Source organism: Papaver somniferum, unplaced genomic scaffold (genome assembly GCF_003573695.1).
Source record: "Papaver somniferum cultivar HN1 unplaced genomic scaffold, ASM357369v1 unplaced-scaffold_21, whole genome shotgun sequence".
NCBI lineage: Eukaryota > Viridiplantae > Streptophyta > Magnoliopsida > Ranunculales > Papaveraceae > Papaver > Papaver somniferum.
In genome coordinates this window covers 10,552,810-10,572,005 of record NW_020631041.1, presented here as the reverse complement: position 1 = coordinate 10,572,005, position 19,196 = coordinate 10,552,810, and the positions used below count along the sequence as shown (strand labels likewise).

General features: G+C 34.7%; 2 protein-coding genes and 1 long non-coding RNA gene across 3 annotated transcripts; 1 reads left to right on the top strand and 2 right to left on the bottom strand.

Annotated features, from left to right (window-relative positions):
* The first annotated feature begins 651 nt into the window (after nt 1-651).
* Nucleotides 652-1,400, top strand: LOC113339912. The gene is made up of 3 exons (XR_003355183.1): nt 652-971; nt 1,076-1,160; nt 1,239-1,400. It is a non-coding gene; the product is annotated as an uncharacterized LOC113339912 (long non-coding RNA).
* Nucleotides 1,401-4,806: 3,406 nt separating this feature from the next.
* Nucleotides 4,807-5,812, bottom strand: LOC113339742. Its single transcript, XM_026584970.1, has one exon. The coding sequence runs from the start codon at nt 5,676-5,678 to the stop codon at nt 5,493-5,495; it is 186 nt and encodes a 61-aa protein (XP_026440755.1). The 5' UTR covers nt 5,679-5,812; the 3' UTR covers nt 4,807-5,492.
* A 9,285-nt stretch (nt 5,813-15,097) lies between these two features.
* Nucleotides 15,098-16,162, bottom strand: LOC113339582. The gene is made up of 2 exons (XM_026584824.1): nt 15,939-16,162; nt 15,098-15,785 (listed from the first exon to the last, which is right to left on the bottom strand). Exons 1-2 carry the CDS (start codon nt 16,160-16,162, stop codon nt 15,098-15,100), a joined length of 912 nt encoding a protein of 303 aa, XP_026440609.1.
* Between the last annotated feature and the right edge of the window lie 3,034 nt (nt 16,163-19,196).

Genomic DNA, 19,196 nt, shown 5'->3' with positions numbered 1-19,196 from the left:
ATGATAAAGATGTCTTAACTTTGTTTTTAATTGATAAATTTTGCTATTGCAGTATATTGATTTTTTCTGTAAATGAATGTGACTGGAAGATATTGTGTTTTGGTTGGTTCAAAACCAGGATGAGATGATCATGTTAGCTAGGAAGGCTCTCTGAACCCTACAAGGGAATTGGAGAGTGTTTTGGACGAATAATCAAGGAAGAAGGATTTGGGGTCATTGTGGGGAGGAAACACAAGCAATGTCATGCATTACTTCCCTACTCGGGTTGGATCATATATCGACTCGTTGTTGTTTAATTTAACCTAAATTTGTTCTCATATTCTGGATTATTGTAGCTTGATCACTAACTTGTTTTAAAATCAGCTATCAGGCCTTGAACTTTGCATTCAAGGATAACTTGAAGAGTCTTTAGTTTCAAGAACGATAGAGATGGTTACTGGAAATAATTTGCTAGTAACTTGGCATCTGGAGGTGCCGTTGGTGCTTCTTCATGTGATCTACATCCTGATATGCACTTGGCTTAATTTCACTTGGCCAAATCCTGAATGTGATACATATATATTAATACTTCGAGTTCATCTTTTATTTTTTCTTGGAATATTTAAGAGCTTCTTCCTCTGGCGTGTACCTACACAGATCCTTATACAAAGTAGCCTAATGAAATGATCCGGATGCGTAATGAAATATTTATTAGTAAGGACTCTATAATCTATTTTAATTGCTAGTGCACATTCGAGTTTTTTTTATAGCAGTGTTGTTTGTGATTAATGCATATCTAGCAGGATTATATGTTTGGCTGCAGATGGATTTGTAGAGAAAGGTAGGCCAGTCTCTGATCAGGAGGCAGTTGTTCCACCAAATGCAGTTTCTCTAATTATTCCCGAGTTTCTCTCCTGGACAAGAAAGTTACGAATATGATTCTTAAAGAATGAGAGGGATATGGTAAACCCAATGAGGAATTGTTTCCAAAGGTAATATAAAGAATGTGATGTGTGAATGGGCTCGTTTTCGGTTTGGTCTCATATGATGCTGAATAAGAGACTTAGTTAAAACTCATGTATTTCTGTTTTTCCAGTGAAGTTAATTTTGAAGCTACAAGATAGAACAATATTTTTAAATAGGTCCATGGGGAAGAGCTTTTTGAGTTCAAACAATTAATGGTACTGATGAGAGTCATTTTATCTTCTTGTTGTATTGTGCTTGTATAGAGATGGCTAACAATTTGTTTCGTTGATCAGATAAAGTAATTGGTGGACTTGATAAATCCGTAATAAACATGAAAAAGGGCGAGGTGGCAGTTGTGAGTCTGTGGTTATACAACCAAAATATGTTTTTGGCTCTCCATATTCTTAGCAAGAACTCGCTGTTGTTCCTCTTGGTTCAATCATCTCTTACCGAAGTTGGCTTGTATCTTTCGTTAAGGTTGGTGGGAAACAACTTCTTTTTCTACTTTCTAGCACTTGTGGTTTATTTTCGTTTTGATTATTCAAGATGTATGCTGACGTTATGTACGACAGGGGTTGGAATCCCGGGATATAGATGATGGTGAGAACATTGTGGCTCCTGGCAAAAAGACGAAAGAAGGTAGTACAAGATATATGGGAGCAAGTATTAAAAAGTATCGTAGTACATCTTTTCTTGTGCAATACATCCAGGGGAAGTAGTTGAGAGTGATAAAGTACATCTTTGTTCATGTATTTATCTTTATTCTGTTTGCACTGTGATCATCTTTTGTTATATTATGTTTGGTATTTAAGATTAGGGACTCACATGTCTAGCAAGTAAAACAATAGTGTTCTCATTTCACATATTGAATGCTAATAGTGAATTGGTTCATTGTATGTTGTAGATTTTGAGCAGCTTCACTGAGCGTGCGACATCTAGCACAATGCTCTTGTTGGTTCCTCCAGTCGAAATGCCTCACAACCCATGGTGACATCTTAAACTTTAACCTTTGTGCTTGCCTCATGCATAAGAAATGTTCACCTGAGTAGTTGGTTCTTGTAGACGAATGTGAGAGTTCTTTTTTCTTTAGATCATTTTGTAAGAACCTTAGTGTGATACTGAATTTATTAATATATCCACATGACAATCCTCCATATGATTTTTGTGATGTGCTTCATATTTTGCATCATGGTATATCATTGTGAATTAACTCTAAGAATACCTTTTTGATACTTTTGTTGGATTAATTTGATTTCTAAATGAACATGAGAAACTTGATTTTATTACAGGAACCTTCAATATTGACCTGGTTTTGACCGGTCAAAACCACTATTTTTTTGATGTTGCAAAAATTTCGCAACTGCAGCAACCTGTTACGATATTCCAGTTTTGCAACTGTTCCCAATTGTCCAAACTATCTAGTTTGGCGAAATCTTGACGTTGTAATAGTTGAAAACTGTTGCGATTGGAAATTTGCAACGACACCATACCCGTTGCGAAAGACTGCAACATCGACTTTCGTATCAGAGCAGAACTGCGACCCCACTTTGCAACTACTATTTATCGTTGCTAATCACTAAATTTGGTGTAGTGTTAACTTTCGTTTTATAAGGGAAAACTAAATTAAACGCCTTGCTTTGATATTTTCTTCTTATTGAGCTGACCAACTGTAGTTTGAATGTCCTTACAAATATTGATTGGTAACATAGCAAATAAAAAACTGATTGATTATCAAAAATTAGAAATTATGTTGGAAATATAGAACATATATAGTCCTTGTGATGTTGTGATCATCATCTACTATTATCATCAGAAGAAGAACAAACTTTTATCTTGATTCAATCATCATCTTCTTTTCTCATCTTGAAGAATACCTACTCATTATCATTACTATTTTGGACAATGTTGACATCTCCAAACATGTATGTAGAAATCAAACTCACATTTAACGTTTTATTTCCTTGATATTTTTCTCTTCTCTTTTTGTTTTTCATTTGATTTTTTTGGTATATCTTTCTACTTTTCTTTCATTATTTCCCAAAACTCTTCATAGCTTGATTCAAACAAAGGTGATTTTAGAACTAACTTGAGATATTAGAGTAAAAAAGACAAAAGAAAATAAAAATCTATCTCTGTTTGGGTCAAATCAATGTTTTTAAGCAGAGCCGGAAACGTTTACAAAGAAAGAGTAGTAGGTAGCTGTGATAAAAGATATCTCTTTTCATATGTCTAGTTTAGCCTAGTAAAACACAAAATAGAAAGACAATCATCAATGATATTTTTTGTGGTAAAACCAAATCTAACCAAAAAGATTTTTTTTTGGAACAAAACTTTTCTTTTTTTGAAAAGAAAACAGAGCTTAACATCATTATTATATTTTCTACTATTATTTATTCTAGCTCCTGAGGCACGGAGGTACCTTCCTTTATGATCAGAGTGAAGTGATATAACGTGTTTTTTTTCTCATTCTACCATACTAAAAAAAAGATCACTACAATAATATCTTAGTTTTTTACCGCCTAAGCAGTATTTACCCTATAATCAGATTATTTTAGGTGAAAAGTATGCATTTTAGAATACCTAACTTTGGGTTTATGCTGGCATGCATGAATAGAACTTTTAGTATTTGTTGCAATCTTTTTTTTTTTATTTTACCTCTATTCAATCAAATCTAATTATGGAGACTTAGAATCAATTAGAGATGTAGTTGATTTGAAATGTTAAGCCCTCTTGTAATAGCGTTTTTGGTTCGTATGCCATTGGGATTTGTATTCTATTGTTACCTTTAATTTTCCAGTGCTCCAACAAAATAACAAACGAGATGAACAACATGTAAGTTAATTTACAAAAGTCTTTATGGTTTAACCAGTTGACTTTTCATATTTTCACGCGTATCGCGTGCCTGGCGTACTAATTTTCAACTAGAACACCCCTGTCATGTTGGGAAAGGTCGACTGAAGAAAAAAAGAAACACCGTTCATTGCATATAATGTGATATATCAGCATTGAGTCAACTGTTTAACTCAGCTGACTAATCTAATTGGTCCATGGTCAATCATTCTTCTCAATTAGCAGTAACTCAAATCAGCTCCATCTCTTCTTCATTTCAGGAAGAAAATTAAGAATTTGATAAAATTATTTTTGAAGAATGCAAGAGTAAATTATAATTTCAGGTCGGGCCTTTTTATCAATTACAAAAGGAAAATTGTAGACGAGATTAACATTTTTTATTGTTCAACCTAAAAACGACATGATCAATCTTTTAATTTTAATATTTTAGAGACAAACACATGTTAATTTATCAATCTTCCCTTTGAAAACTAATCCATTTTGTAAAGGATTCTTTTTCCAAAATTAAACAATAAATGAATTGTGGATTAATAAGAAAGTTACAAACCGGTATGGATTTAATTTAAGAAACAATTGCCTCAATGGATTGGAGTTAATTGACATTATATCCTATCTATTTTAATTTACTGGTTTTTTTTTTAATTATACAACTTAGACATGATGCTAATTTCGGATAACAAGTTAAACATACTTAATATGTGACATTATTGTAATACTGAAACATAAATACTCAATAGGCTGTCATTTAAGTTACAATAACAAAGATTTTCACCATATACTTTTTTTTTTTGTTTGAAGCATGATTTTCACCATATACTACTACTGACAAATATATATATATATACATATATATATATATATACATATATATATATATTCGTGGAGGTAGATATATTTCCTCCATGTAGGGAAAATACATGAACAAAGGAAAATAAACATAATTAGTTAACCATGTAATTAACCAAATAGCATTACCAACAATGAATTAATATTAATTAATTACCAGACTCAAAACATAATTAAGAGAAATCATTGATAGATTCATCGATCAATCCTTTATTATATGATAATAAAGGTGCTGATATACTTTTTTTTTTTTGATCGATAAATTAAAATACTGATATACATATATATTACTATCGATGTTTAGAGACACGATTGCGAAGGGGAGAGAGAGCTGATTCGACCGGTCCATATATAATCGTCGTCCTCATATATATGAGCATGGAGATACTAGCTGCTGGTTGGGAAAAAAAACGACGGCAGACGTGCAAATAATGCTATGTATGTTGTGAACCTATTGTCCAACTCCAAATGAACCCCATAAAACCCAGTGTTATCCAGAATCAAACATCAGAGAAATGTCGATTGAATAAGTAATTGAGTAAAAAAATGGGGGAAAATAGGAGTGGTAGGATAGAAAGGCCACGATATAGTCATTGTTTCATACTACGTACCAACGCCAAAACGAATCAACCAACCTAGCAAGATAGATCCCAGCAGCCAATACATGGACGTAATTATACGCACTCATGCAGTTCCGATCGGCTTAGCCAAAAAAGAAGAAGCACACAGAGAAGTAGAAGAAGAGAAACGACACGAGACAGATGGTTGAATTCTTGATGCAGGCGGAGGAATAAGATGTCGAAGAGTGATCATATAGGTTGTGCGTAATGGAATGGGAACGGAATTGTTGTTTAGTATTCGGCATCTCCTTCTTGGCTGTTCCAGCAAAGAAGCATGGTTGCGCAACGCCTAAGGATGTAAATCCTGGCTCTTTGTTCCTTGATCAAAGAAGCACATTTCCTTGTGAACCCATTGCTTCTTTTGCTGCTCTTCTTTCCGGTAGTAGCACTGTCGATCATGTAAATTTCAGCTGCCATTGAATGATTTTCTTGTAGACAAATAATCAAACAAACAAAACAACAAGTATATATAATCTTAAGAACAGATTTGATTCGAATATTTAAGTAGTAATAGGATGCGTACTCGTACGTTCACTAGTATTATAAATGGGTGAATGAGAGGAAGAGGATGAAGATGAAGCTACTTATGTTTGTGGTTTCTATATATATATATAGAAGCAAAGATTTAAGTTAATAGATTAAGAGGAGATGAACATGGTCAAGTTTGAAAATTGGGATTCAATTGCATGGAAAGGTGTGGAACTCAAATTGTTTACTTTGTTATTGGGATTAATTAAATGTTATTGAAGGCAAGGTGGATTGGGACCAGGGGACTGAACTTGGATATAAAATTCATATATGGATATTATTATTGTCAAGAAATCAAACCTAGGAAACAGTATACTTCAACTATCTCCTCTCTTTTTCTTAACCATTTGAGTACTAAACAAGAAGAGTAGAAAAGTGGCAAAGTAACACATTCATTGAGAATGAAAGAAAATAGAGATGGAGCATGAGATGGGACAGGATATTGGCTCACGGCGAGGACTTGGAACTATAAGCGGCAAAACTAGCTAGCCGAGCATGCATTCCCTATGGCATTTTTCCAACTGTTTTTCCCTATCTTTTATTAGGGAAATGGGATATTTTTCCAACTATTTTTAACGTTGGGACAGATTTCCAACATTGCACCTCATATTGGGGCATTTTCCCAATTTTTCCTATCTTTTATTAGGAAGCCAGAATCCTAACCTTTAGGTCTTCACGTAGATGATCTCTTATGCATCACTTAAAATTACACCAATAAGACATCATCTTCTCAAAATAGATTTCTGTTTACTTGAGAGAAACACTAAGCATGAAATCTATCAAGTTTATCTTTACTGTACTACTTAGTACTGTATGTACGTACTATTACTACCGTGAAGTTATCTCAAGAATTGCATTGTAAGTTGGGTTTTAAGTACACACTAGCATTCTTCTTGCTTTGATTAGGCAATTTGGATGGCCATCTAACACGCCAATTTAGGGAACGCCGAGATCATCAAGAAACTAAGAATATCTTCTTATTCCGAGGAGAAAAGGTTATTAACTTTATTGATTTAAGTCTAATTTGGGCCGATTAATACAATACCCCGTAACCCAAAAACTCAAGTACATAATATACGCGGAAACTAGGCATAAGCACAGGTATTTTGCGCGCCCACACATTTGGTTAATAGCCTAGCCTCGTAACTGCAAATCCGTACCGCCCCGCCAATGGGGTGGCTTTGACTCTTGTTAATTAATACTCCTGTAGTTGGCTAATTAAGCAAACCCAAGACCGAAACACAAGTTTTGGTTTAATCCACATTGTGCGTACAATACAAGTAAGAAAGAAACAGAACAAGCAATGTCTCTTCAATACTTAAGAAAAGTAAATCGATTTTTCGCATATCGCCGTAGATTTTGAGTTCACAGACAGATGACAGCCTACTTAATCAATAGTTGTTAAACTAATGAAACCTTAAACGCAGGTCATCAATTAATTAATTATACGAATTATAGCATAGGTACCATAATGAAATAATTTGCAATAACTTGTGTATCAATGTATGTATATTGCCCGCCAAACAAAGCGACTCACATTGCTTCAAGAGTTACATTACCCCATATGGATCATGAGACAAACGATCGACCGTGTATAATGAAGATTCGACGACGTTGATATGTTCGTATATCATGTCACAATACCATCCTATAGACACATGTTGGATTCGAGATTGGTCGGTGTAGACGAATACATTGCAGACAACAGTGATCGTCAAGCTGTAATTAAATTAAACAATGAATATGAACCAAGTTAATGAAGTAAACTTAAGTAGAAATCAATACGAAAGGAGGAGGAAAGATCTCCATGGAAGATATTCTCTTTCTCACTCATCTATCTTTTCTCCCCTTGAAGAGGCAAGGCAATCATTCCAGCAGCAAATCCCAATAACTTGGATGAATGAACCAAAAAACAATACTACTCCATTAGAAACCAAAGTAAACCAATTTAATTACCTAGCTATACAATATAAGGGTTCTGTGAACTTAGTCGACATATTGTTTTATTAACTTTACTTAATTAGTTAAAAACTTGATTGACATTATCATCACTTAAAACTTGAAAGATTTTGTTACTTGTTTATTACGCTAATGGTTTGGAGCTAGATACATACGGATGTCATACTGTATAATAATGAGGTATAACTCCTATCGGCGCGGGGGATTCAGAGAACTAATCGATTCGATCGTTCCTTAAATAAATTAATAAGAGTACGAGTGAATCACTAAAGGGATAGTCCGTGATCAAATGTCATTGTGATCCAAAAAATTTATTACCCTTGACACAAATTTATTTTTAAGAGTTAGAAAGTCTTAGCTAGTAACTCAATGCAAATGGTTCATATTTTCATGGTCATACTAAGACCGGGTCTTGTGGCATGCCCAAACCCTTCCCAAGCCAAAAAAGCGTGGCCAAAAAGGGGTCTTCCTGCTTCTCTTCCCTTGTATGCGTGAAGATTCCAGGAACGGCTATCCATTAGCCGTTCTTTTCAACGATAACGGAGAATCATTGTCCGTTCCTATGGAACGACTACCCATTGATCTTTTTTTCTGTCCTATAACGGTTAATGGCTAGCCATTGCTTGACCTTTTTTCGTTTACACTCCGCATACACTGATTTGCAGTTTATGTTTTCATTTGACAATAATATTTACGCTAGACGGGTAGACATAGCTGAGGTTAAATGTTGTATTTAATTTGTAGAATATGGCTGTTGTGGTGTAAGTCGTATTTAGTTTGTAGAATACGTAACTTTAAGTGACAAAGATGTGTAAACAATTTATTTTTATTTGGGTACTTAAACAATGTAGTATATTAAATGAAAATTACTGGAACTTAAAGCTAACTCTCTGTTGCAGGCATCGCGACTGCACTTAGTCGGCGCAGCAACCCTTTAAACCGTTAGGCATCCCTAACGGTCGAGTTTAGTCTCGGGAGGGTTTGCTAGAGATGTACCCACAAAATCTATAGTGTTGGCGCAACCGAACTAATCTTCGTTATCATCTTCATTGTAAGACCCTTAAGCTCGTCAACGCTATTCGACCAGTCAAGTGACGAATAAGCCGATAATAACGCGATTAGTTTAACGTGAACGTTAATTAATAGAAATTAATCTAACAACGATATAGATACGAAACTAGCATCATTGGATAGGTCTCGAAAATTTATGCGAAATGGACTACAAGAACGCGTCAATCAGATATCGTACGAAGAAGATACAAGACTCGGAAGATGAGGTAGAAATTAGTTAACTTGCCGTTGACAGTCACCGTTGACCTGACTTAAGTTGACCGTCGAAGGGACCTGTACTTTGACTTTGGCCTTGACCGAGTCTTCCCTTAGTAATTGGTTAGCCTATAGTACTAATATATAGCTACTAATAGTAAAATCCATTGGAGTGTAATAAATGTGTGGTAGTATATATATACATGTCTTCATATAATTGGAATGAGTTAAGGTTTATCTTCTTCGAATGAATTACTAGGAGCTGTAGACGCTGGGTACTATTGAGGCTTGATTCACTAATTTAGGAGGAGGTTTCCTTATAGTAAGTTGCTAGCAGGAGAGTATAGAAATAAGAAGAAGTAATAATAAATATGTAGTGTTTAGAAAAAGAGTTGATGGATAGACGAGAGTGGTTAAATCACAATAGGTTGAATATAAGTTTTCACATAGCACTGACAGAGAAGAATGAGAGAAAGGAAGGCAACAGATCATAAGAGAAAGAGAAAGAGAAAGAGAAAGAGAAAGAGAGAGTTCTAAAAGAAGCAGTAGAACACATGATGAGAATGGGATTGTGGTGTGCGTGATGGAGTTAGAAGTGTTCTTGATTAGGTTGATGGATATATGGTGTTGAAACACCCTTGAAGGATAGAGGTAACCTTTGAATATTTATTATTATTAGTTTTTAATGATTGGATATTGTGGTAATGTGAAAAATAGCATGAAACAATCAAGTTCTTTTATGTATGAATTCATGATATTACGTGGATATCAGTATCACTTGCCTATATGTAGAGACTCAAATAGGTATCTTAGAGACCGAACTAGATGTATCTCTATTCACGTAAATTGTAGTTAGATGCATGGTGATTCTGTACATGTGACTTTTGTTAAATTCTGTTGAGTATCGGGTGAGATATTGATGTCGGAAACTTAGTCATTGCTGCTGATCCTGTGTATAATCCGTCACGTGTGACCGTAAGTATGAGAGTTGTTCGATAGGTTAGAGTACGATTTAGAAAATAGTCAGTACGCCAAATTTGTAGAACGTAATCCCATATTTCTAAGGAATCATGGTTTGTTTAGTTTGGATTTATGTCCTATAATATAGAGACCATTGAAGTTGACCCCGTAAGCTCTTTTCTAGTGAACAGAGTTGGAATAATTTCGTAGTTTTGTGAAGAAGATGATAACTGACTCAATCAAATCAGTGAGTCAGCCGAGTCAGTTGTGATGGGTTGGTAAACGGGTTAGTGGGCCGGTTCAGGTCAGGCCTAATGGGCTTGGGCTTAGGGACAGAAATCTTATTTTCAGTTTTCGGACCCCTTATAGTCCGAATTAGCTTTTGGTTCCTTCTACAAAGTTGTAGGGTTTTTTGAGGGCTTTCCAATGATACCCAATTTGTACCTATTTGGTGAATTAGATATTAATTTATGCCCAGACTACATGTTACCAGGTTATGGAACTATTGATAACCCTAAAACCATTAGTTATTTCACTTAGCTTATAACTAGAGAATTGTATGAGATTATGTTATGAGCCTTGTGTGAGCCTTTTGGCTAATATCTTCGACTTCTTCTGTGATTAACTCTTTATTAACAACGATCGATTCAAAAGACGAACCAGTGGATTGTACATCTCGAGGCGAGGCTTGTCATCAAAAGAGGTGGGAATCGATAAAGAACTCTATTGGATTCATTATGGTTTTACAAATATTTATATTGTGACTTTATATTGTGAAATTCATGCATATCTTTGTGTGCTTTGTGTGATATGAGATGTGTGCCGACACAATATCCAGTATTCTATGGCAAGGGCGATACACCGCAATATTACGTGGCCAATATTCTTCTTCCTTTATATATTATTATATGACTAGGGAGATACACCGCAGTATTACCTATTCGATGTGGAATTGGCATCAATATTACTCTTCCCATGTGCGGCAATACACATCTCATACGTGGATGTTTACTGTTCTTTATAGATGTTTACTGTTATTTTAAATTGTTTTGAAGAAGTTTCTATAATATGTTTTACTGCCTTTCCGTGTATTATCGTCTTTCGATAAAACCTGCATTATCTTCAAATCATAATAATGATTACTTGAAAGTTAGTTGTTATTACTATTGGGCACCCCTTTTAGGGATGATGTGCTCACCATTCCCACTTTCAGTTTCAGAGACAGATCAAGATGTGCATCTGACGATGAAAGCTTCGAAGATTTATTTATGTTAGTTATTTATCTTCCGCTATGTTTATTTCGTGTTTATATTTTATTTGTAAATCAATTCACTATTGAATATGTATCATTTGAGAGGAGTTCTTGTATATATTTATTTCAGAGCGGGGATAGTTTTTGGGTTTAGTTTTGTAGAAGATTTCTTAATTGAATGTTTAAGTAAATGATTAAATTTTTAGTGCCTATTTATTTAGTTTATCTCTTTGATTAGACAGCTGCTAGCTTAGGGGGCGCTACATTCACCCTCTTCACGGCATAATATCTCGGGATCGTATTCTTCAGGCAACCTCTGCTTCAGGAGTAAATAACATTCGTATAATTGGAATGCTTTACCGGTTGCATCTTCGTATTTATGTTGCGAATGAAGTTCCTATATTATACAACCAAATATTTAAATTGTGTTATTAAAAATATGTTATAAAAATTTAAGATGTTAGTCCAAAATTAGTACACTTACACATTCGTTCGTTGTCAATCCAGAAGACATGTTTCTTAAAAGTAGAACCAAAAAACTTAGGTACAGCTTAACCTTTCTCTTAATATTTGGAACCCAACTTTGTAAAACTCTAAATGTTCTCTGGTGTGGGTTTCCGTTCCTAACCGTCAAATGTAGAACCAAAAGCTTCCATAAATTGACCCCTGAAACAATATTTCTTGTTTCTCCTTCAGCGAGAAAGACATTAATCCAGGACTGGATGATAGCTGCATCTCAATAGGGGTGAATCTGGCGACCATGACTACTAAAATAATAAAAGTAGGTGTTGAAAATTGAAGAGAAGATATATCTGGAATAAATTAGATGTTGATAATTTGGTTGTGTTGTTATGGTAGAGAGCAAAATTATTTATAGTACATTGCCTGTCTTTTTGGTATCTCAATTTTCAGATCTTACTATTGTTATTGTGGTATGGTGTGGTCACTTTGTTTACTGATGCATTTATGTCGGGACGAGTTTTCTTATCACCAGTCGTCGGTTTACTCACGTCACTCATAAATTTATTACACTATTTGTGAATCTGTAAGTGAGTTTTCTTATCACCAGTTGTCGGTTTCGTCATATCACTCATAAATTTATTATACTATTTGTGAATCTGTCAGTCAGTTTTCTTATCACCAGTTGTCGGTTACGTCATATCACTCATAAATTTATTATACTTTTTGCGAATATGTTTCTGATTTTATTTTCATTCACTTTTATACGTGTTCATCTAGTATTCTAGTCAAGTGCAACTTGAGCATCGTCATAATGTATTTGGATTTTTTGAATCTTCAATATGTTTTGTCCTAACCTATTTGGTCGACAACTTTTCCAAATAAATATATGTACTTGTCTTAAGACTCATCAGATCACAAGTAGTATGGTAAGAATTTATAATTTTCTATAAAATCCACTAAATTGGATCACAAATAACATACCGTCATTCCATAAAATCCCCTAAATTGGATCACAATAGGATTAAAGTTAATAAATACTCTAATTAAATAAAAGCATCTCGAAATTAAAATCATAACTAATGAACAACACCACTAATTAACTAATAGCCGAGACAAATAATTAACCATTAAACAAGACAACTAATAACCAAGAAAACCAACTAACCATATTAACCTAGTCAATTAAATAACTAATTACGAGGATCGTACCCCAACCGGGTACATATTTCCTCCTGCATCTTTCTTACTGCATATTTCTTCCAATCAGGCAGCATTCCACATTCACTAGTAATATTTCCATATATTTATGCGTAATGGACATTTCTTCATTGTAGGATTTTTTTCTCTCTAACCAAGGTATCCCTTGTCCCATTTTCAACTAGCTGGCACATTAACTCATTTTCAACTAATTTTTCTTCATGTTTGACTGTATCCTTCTTCTCAAAATAATGAATCATGTTGTTCCAGCCTCGTTCTGCAACTTTAGCCATGGAATTTTCCATCTTAGCCTTATCTCTGCTAAGTCCCCAGGGTTTATCCTTTGTAAAAAAACGAGTTTGTGTTTGGGTTTCCGTTGTTGTATCTGTGCCATCACCATCTTCACTTTCTGAAACAATCATAGGAATCGGGGTGGACTGACTAGGTTCACCATGAACGGTACCTTAAATTCTCCGGGTCACAACTTTCAACATGCTGCTTCAAAACTGCAAAAACCCCGTCATGTTTCCAAGGCTCCCCCCCCCCCCCCCCCCTTCCTTCAACAAACTTCATTCTTGATTCTATGTACTGCAGTAATATATTGGGAAAGTGTCAATGAAGTAAATCACTGAATTAATATTATCATATGAAATGAAATTAAAATTAATAACCTTGATTGTATGAGGAAACTTACTATTTGTTCATCAGTCTATCCACTAGGCGGGTTCCTGAGAAAAGATGCCACTATTGCAGCAAATATTCTGCAATCTGATTTTAGGGCACTCATTCTATTTTGAAGCGCTTTCCAAGTGCGATTTGTACGAGTGCCAAAAGTGCTGTGGTATTCCGGTTCTATTTTATCCCAGAAAGTTTCAGAATCTTGATACCTCCCGACTACTGAATCGGTTGCAAACATAAAAGAAGCTTTAAAAATTGCTAAATCTTCTGCTCGTGTAAAATTAACCATTATGTTTTGGAACAAGTAAAATAAATCAAATCAAAATATAAAATAATTGCAAAAAGATAATTGATTTTTGAAGTGATTTTCATGTGAGTATAGTAATATGATGGCTAGATTCGAATTGGTGTGAATTTTTTGTTACCAAAATTAACATATATATAAGGCTTTTTCAAAAAACAACTATTGGATTAAAACGACATATGATTAGCCGTTTTTGATTTTTTTCCGCAAGATGATTCTAGCCGTTAAAGATCTAACAGACAAGAAATATAACGGCTAACAGTTAACCATTTAAACGGTTTATACTTACCCGTTTTACTTTTGTTGCCGTTAGATCATCAACGGTTTTTTTAATCTAACTGTTACCTGGAAGAATGACTAATAATTAACCGTTTTTCTCAAACGTTGAATTTTAGACCATGTATATATATCAGAAGCTGATTTTTACTTCATTACAATCAAATATAAAAGAAATATTTCACAACTCAAGTTTTAAAGTTCGATTCCTCAAATTTGTTGGTTTACAATTTGTTAATTTCTGTTAGTTTGTAGAAAAATAATTGTTAATTTTAGTGAACAAGAAGATATTAAACTTGTGAGAAGCTTTTGCACTATAGTAAGTCGATCAGATTTTTTAGATATGCCAGCTGAAACTTTTTGGAATGATATGTCGGTCGAGTTTCATTCAGGAGGAGGGGTGACCCAAGGATCCTTGAATTCTCTTCGGTGTCGCCTAGGGTTCCTTAAGATGAATTGCAGGGTTTTTAGAATTTGTCTACGCGAAGAAGATAATGACGTATTTTTAGCCAAAATTAAGTTTACTGAGCAAGGAAGGGGAACATTTCGTCACTCAAGCGTTAAGTATATATTTGGAGTGCATTTGCATGTCAATCCAGAACATATATTATCATCTACCAAGTTATTTAGAGAATATAATATGCTTATTTTATAGGTTATCTGAATGTTGTGTGTTTCTATGTTGTGTTATTTAAAAAATGTAATGTATTTTCTTTTTTCCTGTTTAGTAATGTTATTCTTAGTACCTCCAAATGTAACGTTTTTAATATTTTCCTGCAAATGTAGTTTTTTTCTTAGTACCTCCAAATGTAATGTTTTTAATATTTTCCTGCAAATGTAATGTTTTTTCTTAATTTAAATTTGAACTTGTAGTAACCATGTCTGACCGCTCACATAAATTAAAAAACATATAATAACTCACCGCTCACTTAAATTTTTAAAAATATAATAAAATCATTCTAAATCGGAGCCCAAAACAACTTGTGCTGGGTTGTAATGGTCTTGATCAACATAAAACTCGTCTGTGTCGTCTCCCGAATCCAGCTCGTTGTCTGTCACATCTCCGGGCATTTCACCATCCCTTAGACGTTGACCATGTCGTTCCCATATATGATCTGCAAGATCCGTACGAAGTCTCTCCTGAAGAACTGGGTTTTGTAATGACTCGCTTGTTAGCCTCAAGTTTTCGACTATAGGTGGATGAGGTGGGTCTGCCACATACTTCCACTCCGGGTCACGATATTCATCCTCTACAACAATATTATGCAATATCATGCAGGTTCTCATTATCGATTTCATATCTTGTTTTTCCCAGTAGTTACATCTATGGTAAAGGATCCTAAATTTACTTTGCAGTGTCCCAAATTCCCGTTCCACATCTTTCCTCTTAGACATTTGATATTTGTTAAATAACTCGAGAATTGGAATACCACTGGGTGCACCGTAAGCTTGGACTAACACAGAGTAACTCTTATAAATTCCATCAACTAAATAATACCCCTGCGTGTACTGGTTCCCATTGATAGTAAAATGACAAGGTGGTGCAATACCATTGATATTGTCATCAAACAAATTAGAGGACTTCAAAACATTAAGATCATTGCTTGATCCACCCACTCCAAAATACCCATGCCAAAACCACCTATCTTATGAAGCAACCGACTCAAGAATACAGGTGGGATAACTTTCGTGGAATGTGCATGTTCCCGCCTCGTCCATCGGACAAACCCTCCAACCCCAATGCATGCAATACAGGATTCCAAGCATTCTTGGAAATCCTCTAGCTGCGTTTTACTTCATCAGCCACTTGATATCATTCACAGTGGGACGTCTCATGTATTCCGCATTAAACCCAAAACTTCTCAGCCACTTGATATCATTCACAGTGGGACGTCTCATGTATTCCGCATCACAAAACTTCTTAATATAATAGTAAATGGTAGAATCAGCCATACAGGTATAATCATCAATGCTATCGGGTGGGATACCTTTACAAAGACACTTCATAACGACATACATTTTCATGTGTGGACTATGACCTGGAATTCTTACAACATCTTTTCTTTGACGAAAGTCGGGGTCAACCTCACATATTTTGTGCATAATTTTTAAGAAAAGGGGTCGATACATACCTAACCGGCTATGGAACTTTGACGCTCCTCGGGTGCAACCATCATTGAAAAAATCATGCATCAATCTTGCATCCACTTCTGCACGATTTCTATTGATTTATTCTCTCTTCGTCACTTTGGTTGGAACAGGTTGATGCAAATTATGAGTATGTTGCAGCATACATTGATATAACATGAGAAGATTTTGATTTGTATCTTCGTCATCTGAATCATCGGCCAGATGAACCCCGTATTTGATTGACATATATCTCCTTAAAGACATTCTTAAATTAACAACAACACCGGAGTGACAATAAAATGGTGTCAAAATTTACATCTAACAAACTTAACAAAATAATTCAAGTAAAAGTTTAATACCGCCAATTACATATACAATTAGACATGATAATATCTATAACGTGTAAATTACATATACAATTAGACATACAATCTAAATTATCTCATTTTCAATCATGCCAAATCATATAACTTGTAAATAACCTATAGAATTAAACATACTAAGTAAACTACCTAAAATTAACAATCTTAAGCAAATTCAAGTCCCCACATGGTTGTAAAACTACTTGAATTTATGTTACTCATCAAATAATTAATGAAAAAAATTTCAATTGAAAAAATTAAAAAAAAAATTAGGGTTTTAAGTTTATTAGATTACCTTTGATTTGAGATGATTAACCTCCTCAAAAGTAACACCAACTTTCAATAAGAGGTTCCTTAACAAACCCAAATCGGTAAAATTGTGAATGTGATGTGTATTTGGTTAATTAGTTTTTTTCGTTGAGAAGAGAAGGAAGAAAGGGGAAAAACAAGAAGAGAGTGAATGAATTGTGTTCGTTCTTTCTGGAACTTTTTCCTAAAAATGGAACGGCTTATGGTTAGCCGATTCAACAGGGTGAGACTGGTCAAGATAATGAGAACGGTTAATGTATAGCCGTTTAACCAAAAACGGGCGATTAGTGACAGTTATATGAAGAACGGTTGATTGTTATCCATTTTTTTGCTTAAAACAGCTAACGGCCAGCCGTTCCTGGATTTCTCTGAGAAAACCCGCAAAAGCCAGGCCCTTCCGAGGATGATGTGTAAAGGTGTTTGGGAAGTGGCTGGGAAGAGCCACTAGACCCGGTCTAAGCACTATCACGAGAATTTGAAATCAATGATTAACCAAGATCCAGTGCCCTTGCTTTGCATCTTAAATAGATTTAAAAATAACTTCATCTGTTTGTTTGTCTGTTTTTTGTGGATAAGGTTTCTATTAAACAAAACTAAGACTCGGATAATGTCTGAGTTACAATAATAGTAGAGCTATCTAATCTTGAAAGAAGGTTCCTCTTCATACTAGATTTACTTGTTAATAGTTTTTGAGCAATGCAAGTCGGAGGATTGTTAACAAGATCGCTAATAGGGGGGACTGGTTTTGTTTGGGGGTGTACCAGAATACAAATAAGACAAAACAATATTTTCCTTGGGTTGGTACACCCCCAAGCAAGTTGGTATCCCGTTATGAGACTTGGATTGTTAACCCATTCCAAAACGAAGTTTAAAGGTCTAACGAACCCATTCCAAAACGAAGTTTAAAGGTGTAACAAATTTTACTAAAATACCCGCCCTCATGTTTATCGTTTTAGGAACAAAATAAAAGCCTGAAAACTCGGGACAAGATCTAACTAATTTATCGGCTTCTTGGATGAGAGTTATTCAGTAGGTTGTGCTTATGCAGTAATCCAACAACAACGCATGCCACGTCCAATTTTAAAGAAGAAGAGAGAAATCTGGGCCTAAACTCGCAATGGGTATTGGTACTTAGCCCATCACCGCACATCCAGTCCACCATAACAAAAGGACAAATGACTTTGTGTTATTTAGTCCATGATTCCCACTCCACTAGCTATGCACTAGATGGACACATCAACGTCCAAGCTGCATATGATGGAACATGGGATGAGACTAGTGGCCGGACTGGCCTCTAATGTAGACTGGTAGAAGTTGGGTACACACTAACTTGTAACAATAGTTATAGATATATTTATAATGAGGAAGGATTCCCCACACTCTTATTTTCACACTATCTTATACGTTCAGAGACATTTTTCCTAACCAAAATTAAATGGTAACGTACTTGAAGCTGATATCTTGCGAATATGTTCGTCTTACAAAGATCTACATACCCACAAAAAATGAGCTAATTCCGAAACGTATAGCTCCGCCATCTACAACTTTGAAAATTGACCATCGAAAATACGCAAATTCTCGACCATTAAATTTAAGACTTGTGGATGGTGAAGTTTGATATTTCGGAATGAGCTCATTTTTTGTGGGTATGTAGAGCTTTGCAAGGCGAGCATATTCCTAAAATATTAGCTTCAAATACGCTATCGTTTGATTTTGGTTAAGAAAATGTCTCTCAAAGTGTGAGATAGTGTGAAAAGAAGAGTGTGAGGGGATTCTCCCTCATTTATAATCTGTTTATAAATCAGAAGTGAAAGTTTTTTTGTTTTCCTTAAATGTTTCGTAAAAAAATTGTTTTTATTTTTCTCTTTAAAATCCATCCTGAAATTATGTTACCTAACTACCTTCTCATTTTCTTTTTTTTGTTTCAAGGAATTGGAAAATCACTTTGAGGTGTTACCGAAAGAACGCGTAATTGGGGATATAAAAACTAATTGGAGGATATGAATTATTTCCCCCAACCAATAGTGTTTGCTAAGGGGTGTTTTTGGAGGGAAAAAATACTAAAATACCCTTTTCTCAAAATAAAAATCAAAAAACAATATCGTATCCTCCATTTCCATCTTCACCTCTTATTAATTTCTTTTAAGCTTAGGGCTTTGAAACCTCTTATTAATACTAAAATACTAACATTCAATGCCGTAACTAAGTGCCGGCAGTAGATTGAAAACCCGAAAAAAAATTCAAAACGGAAT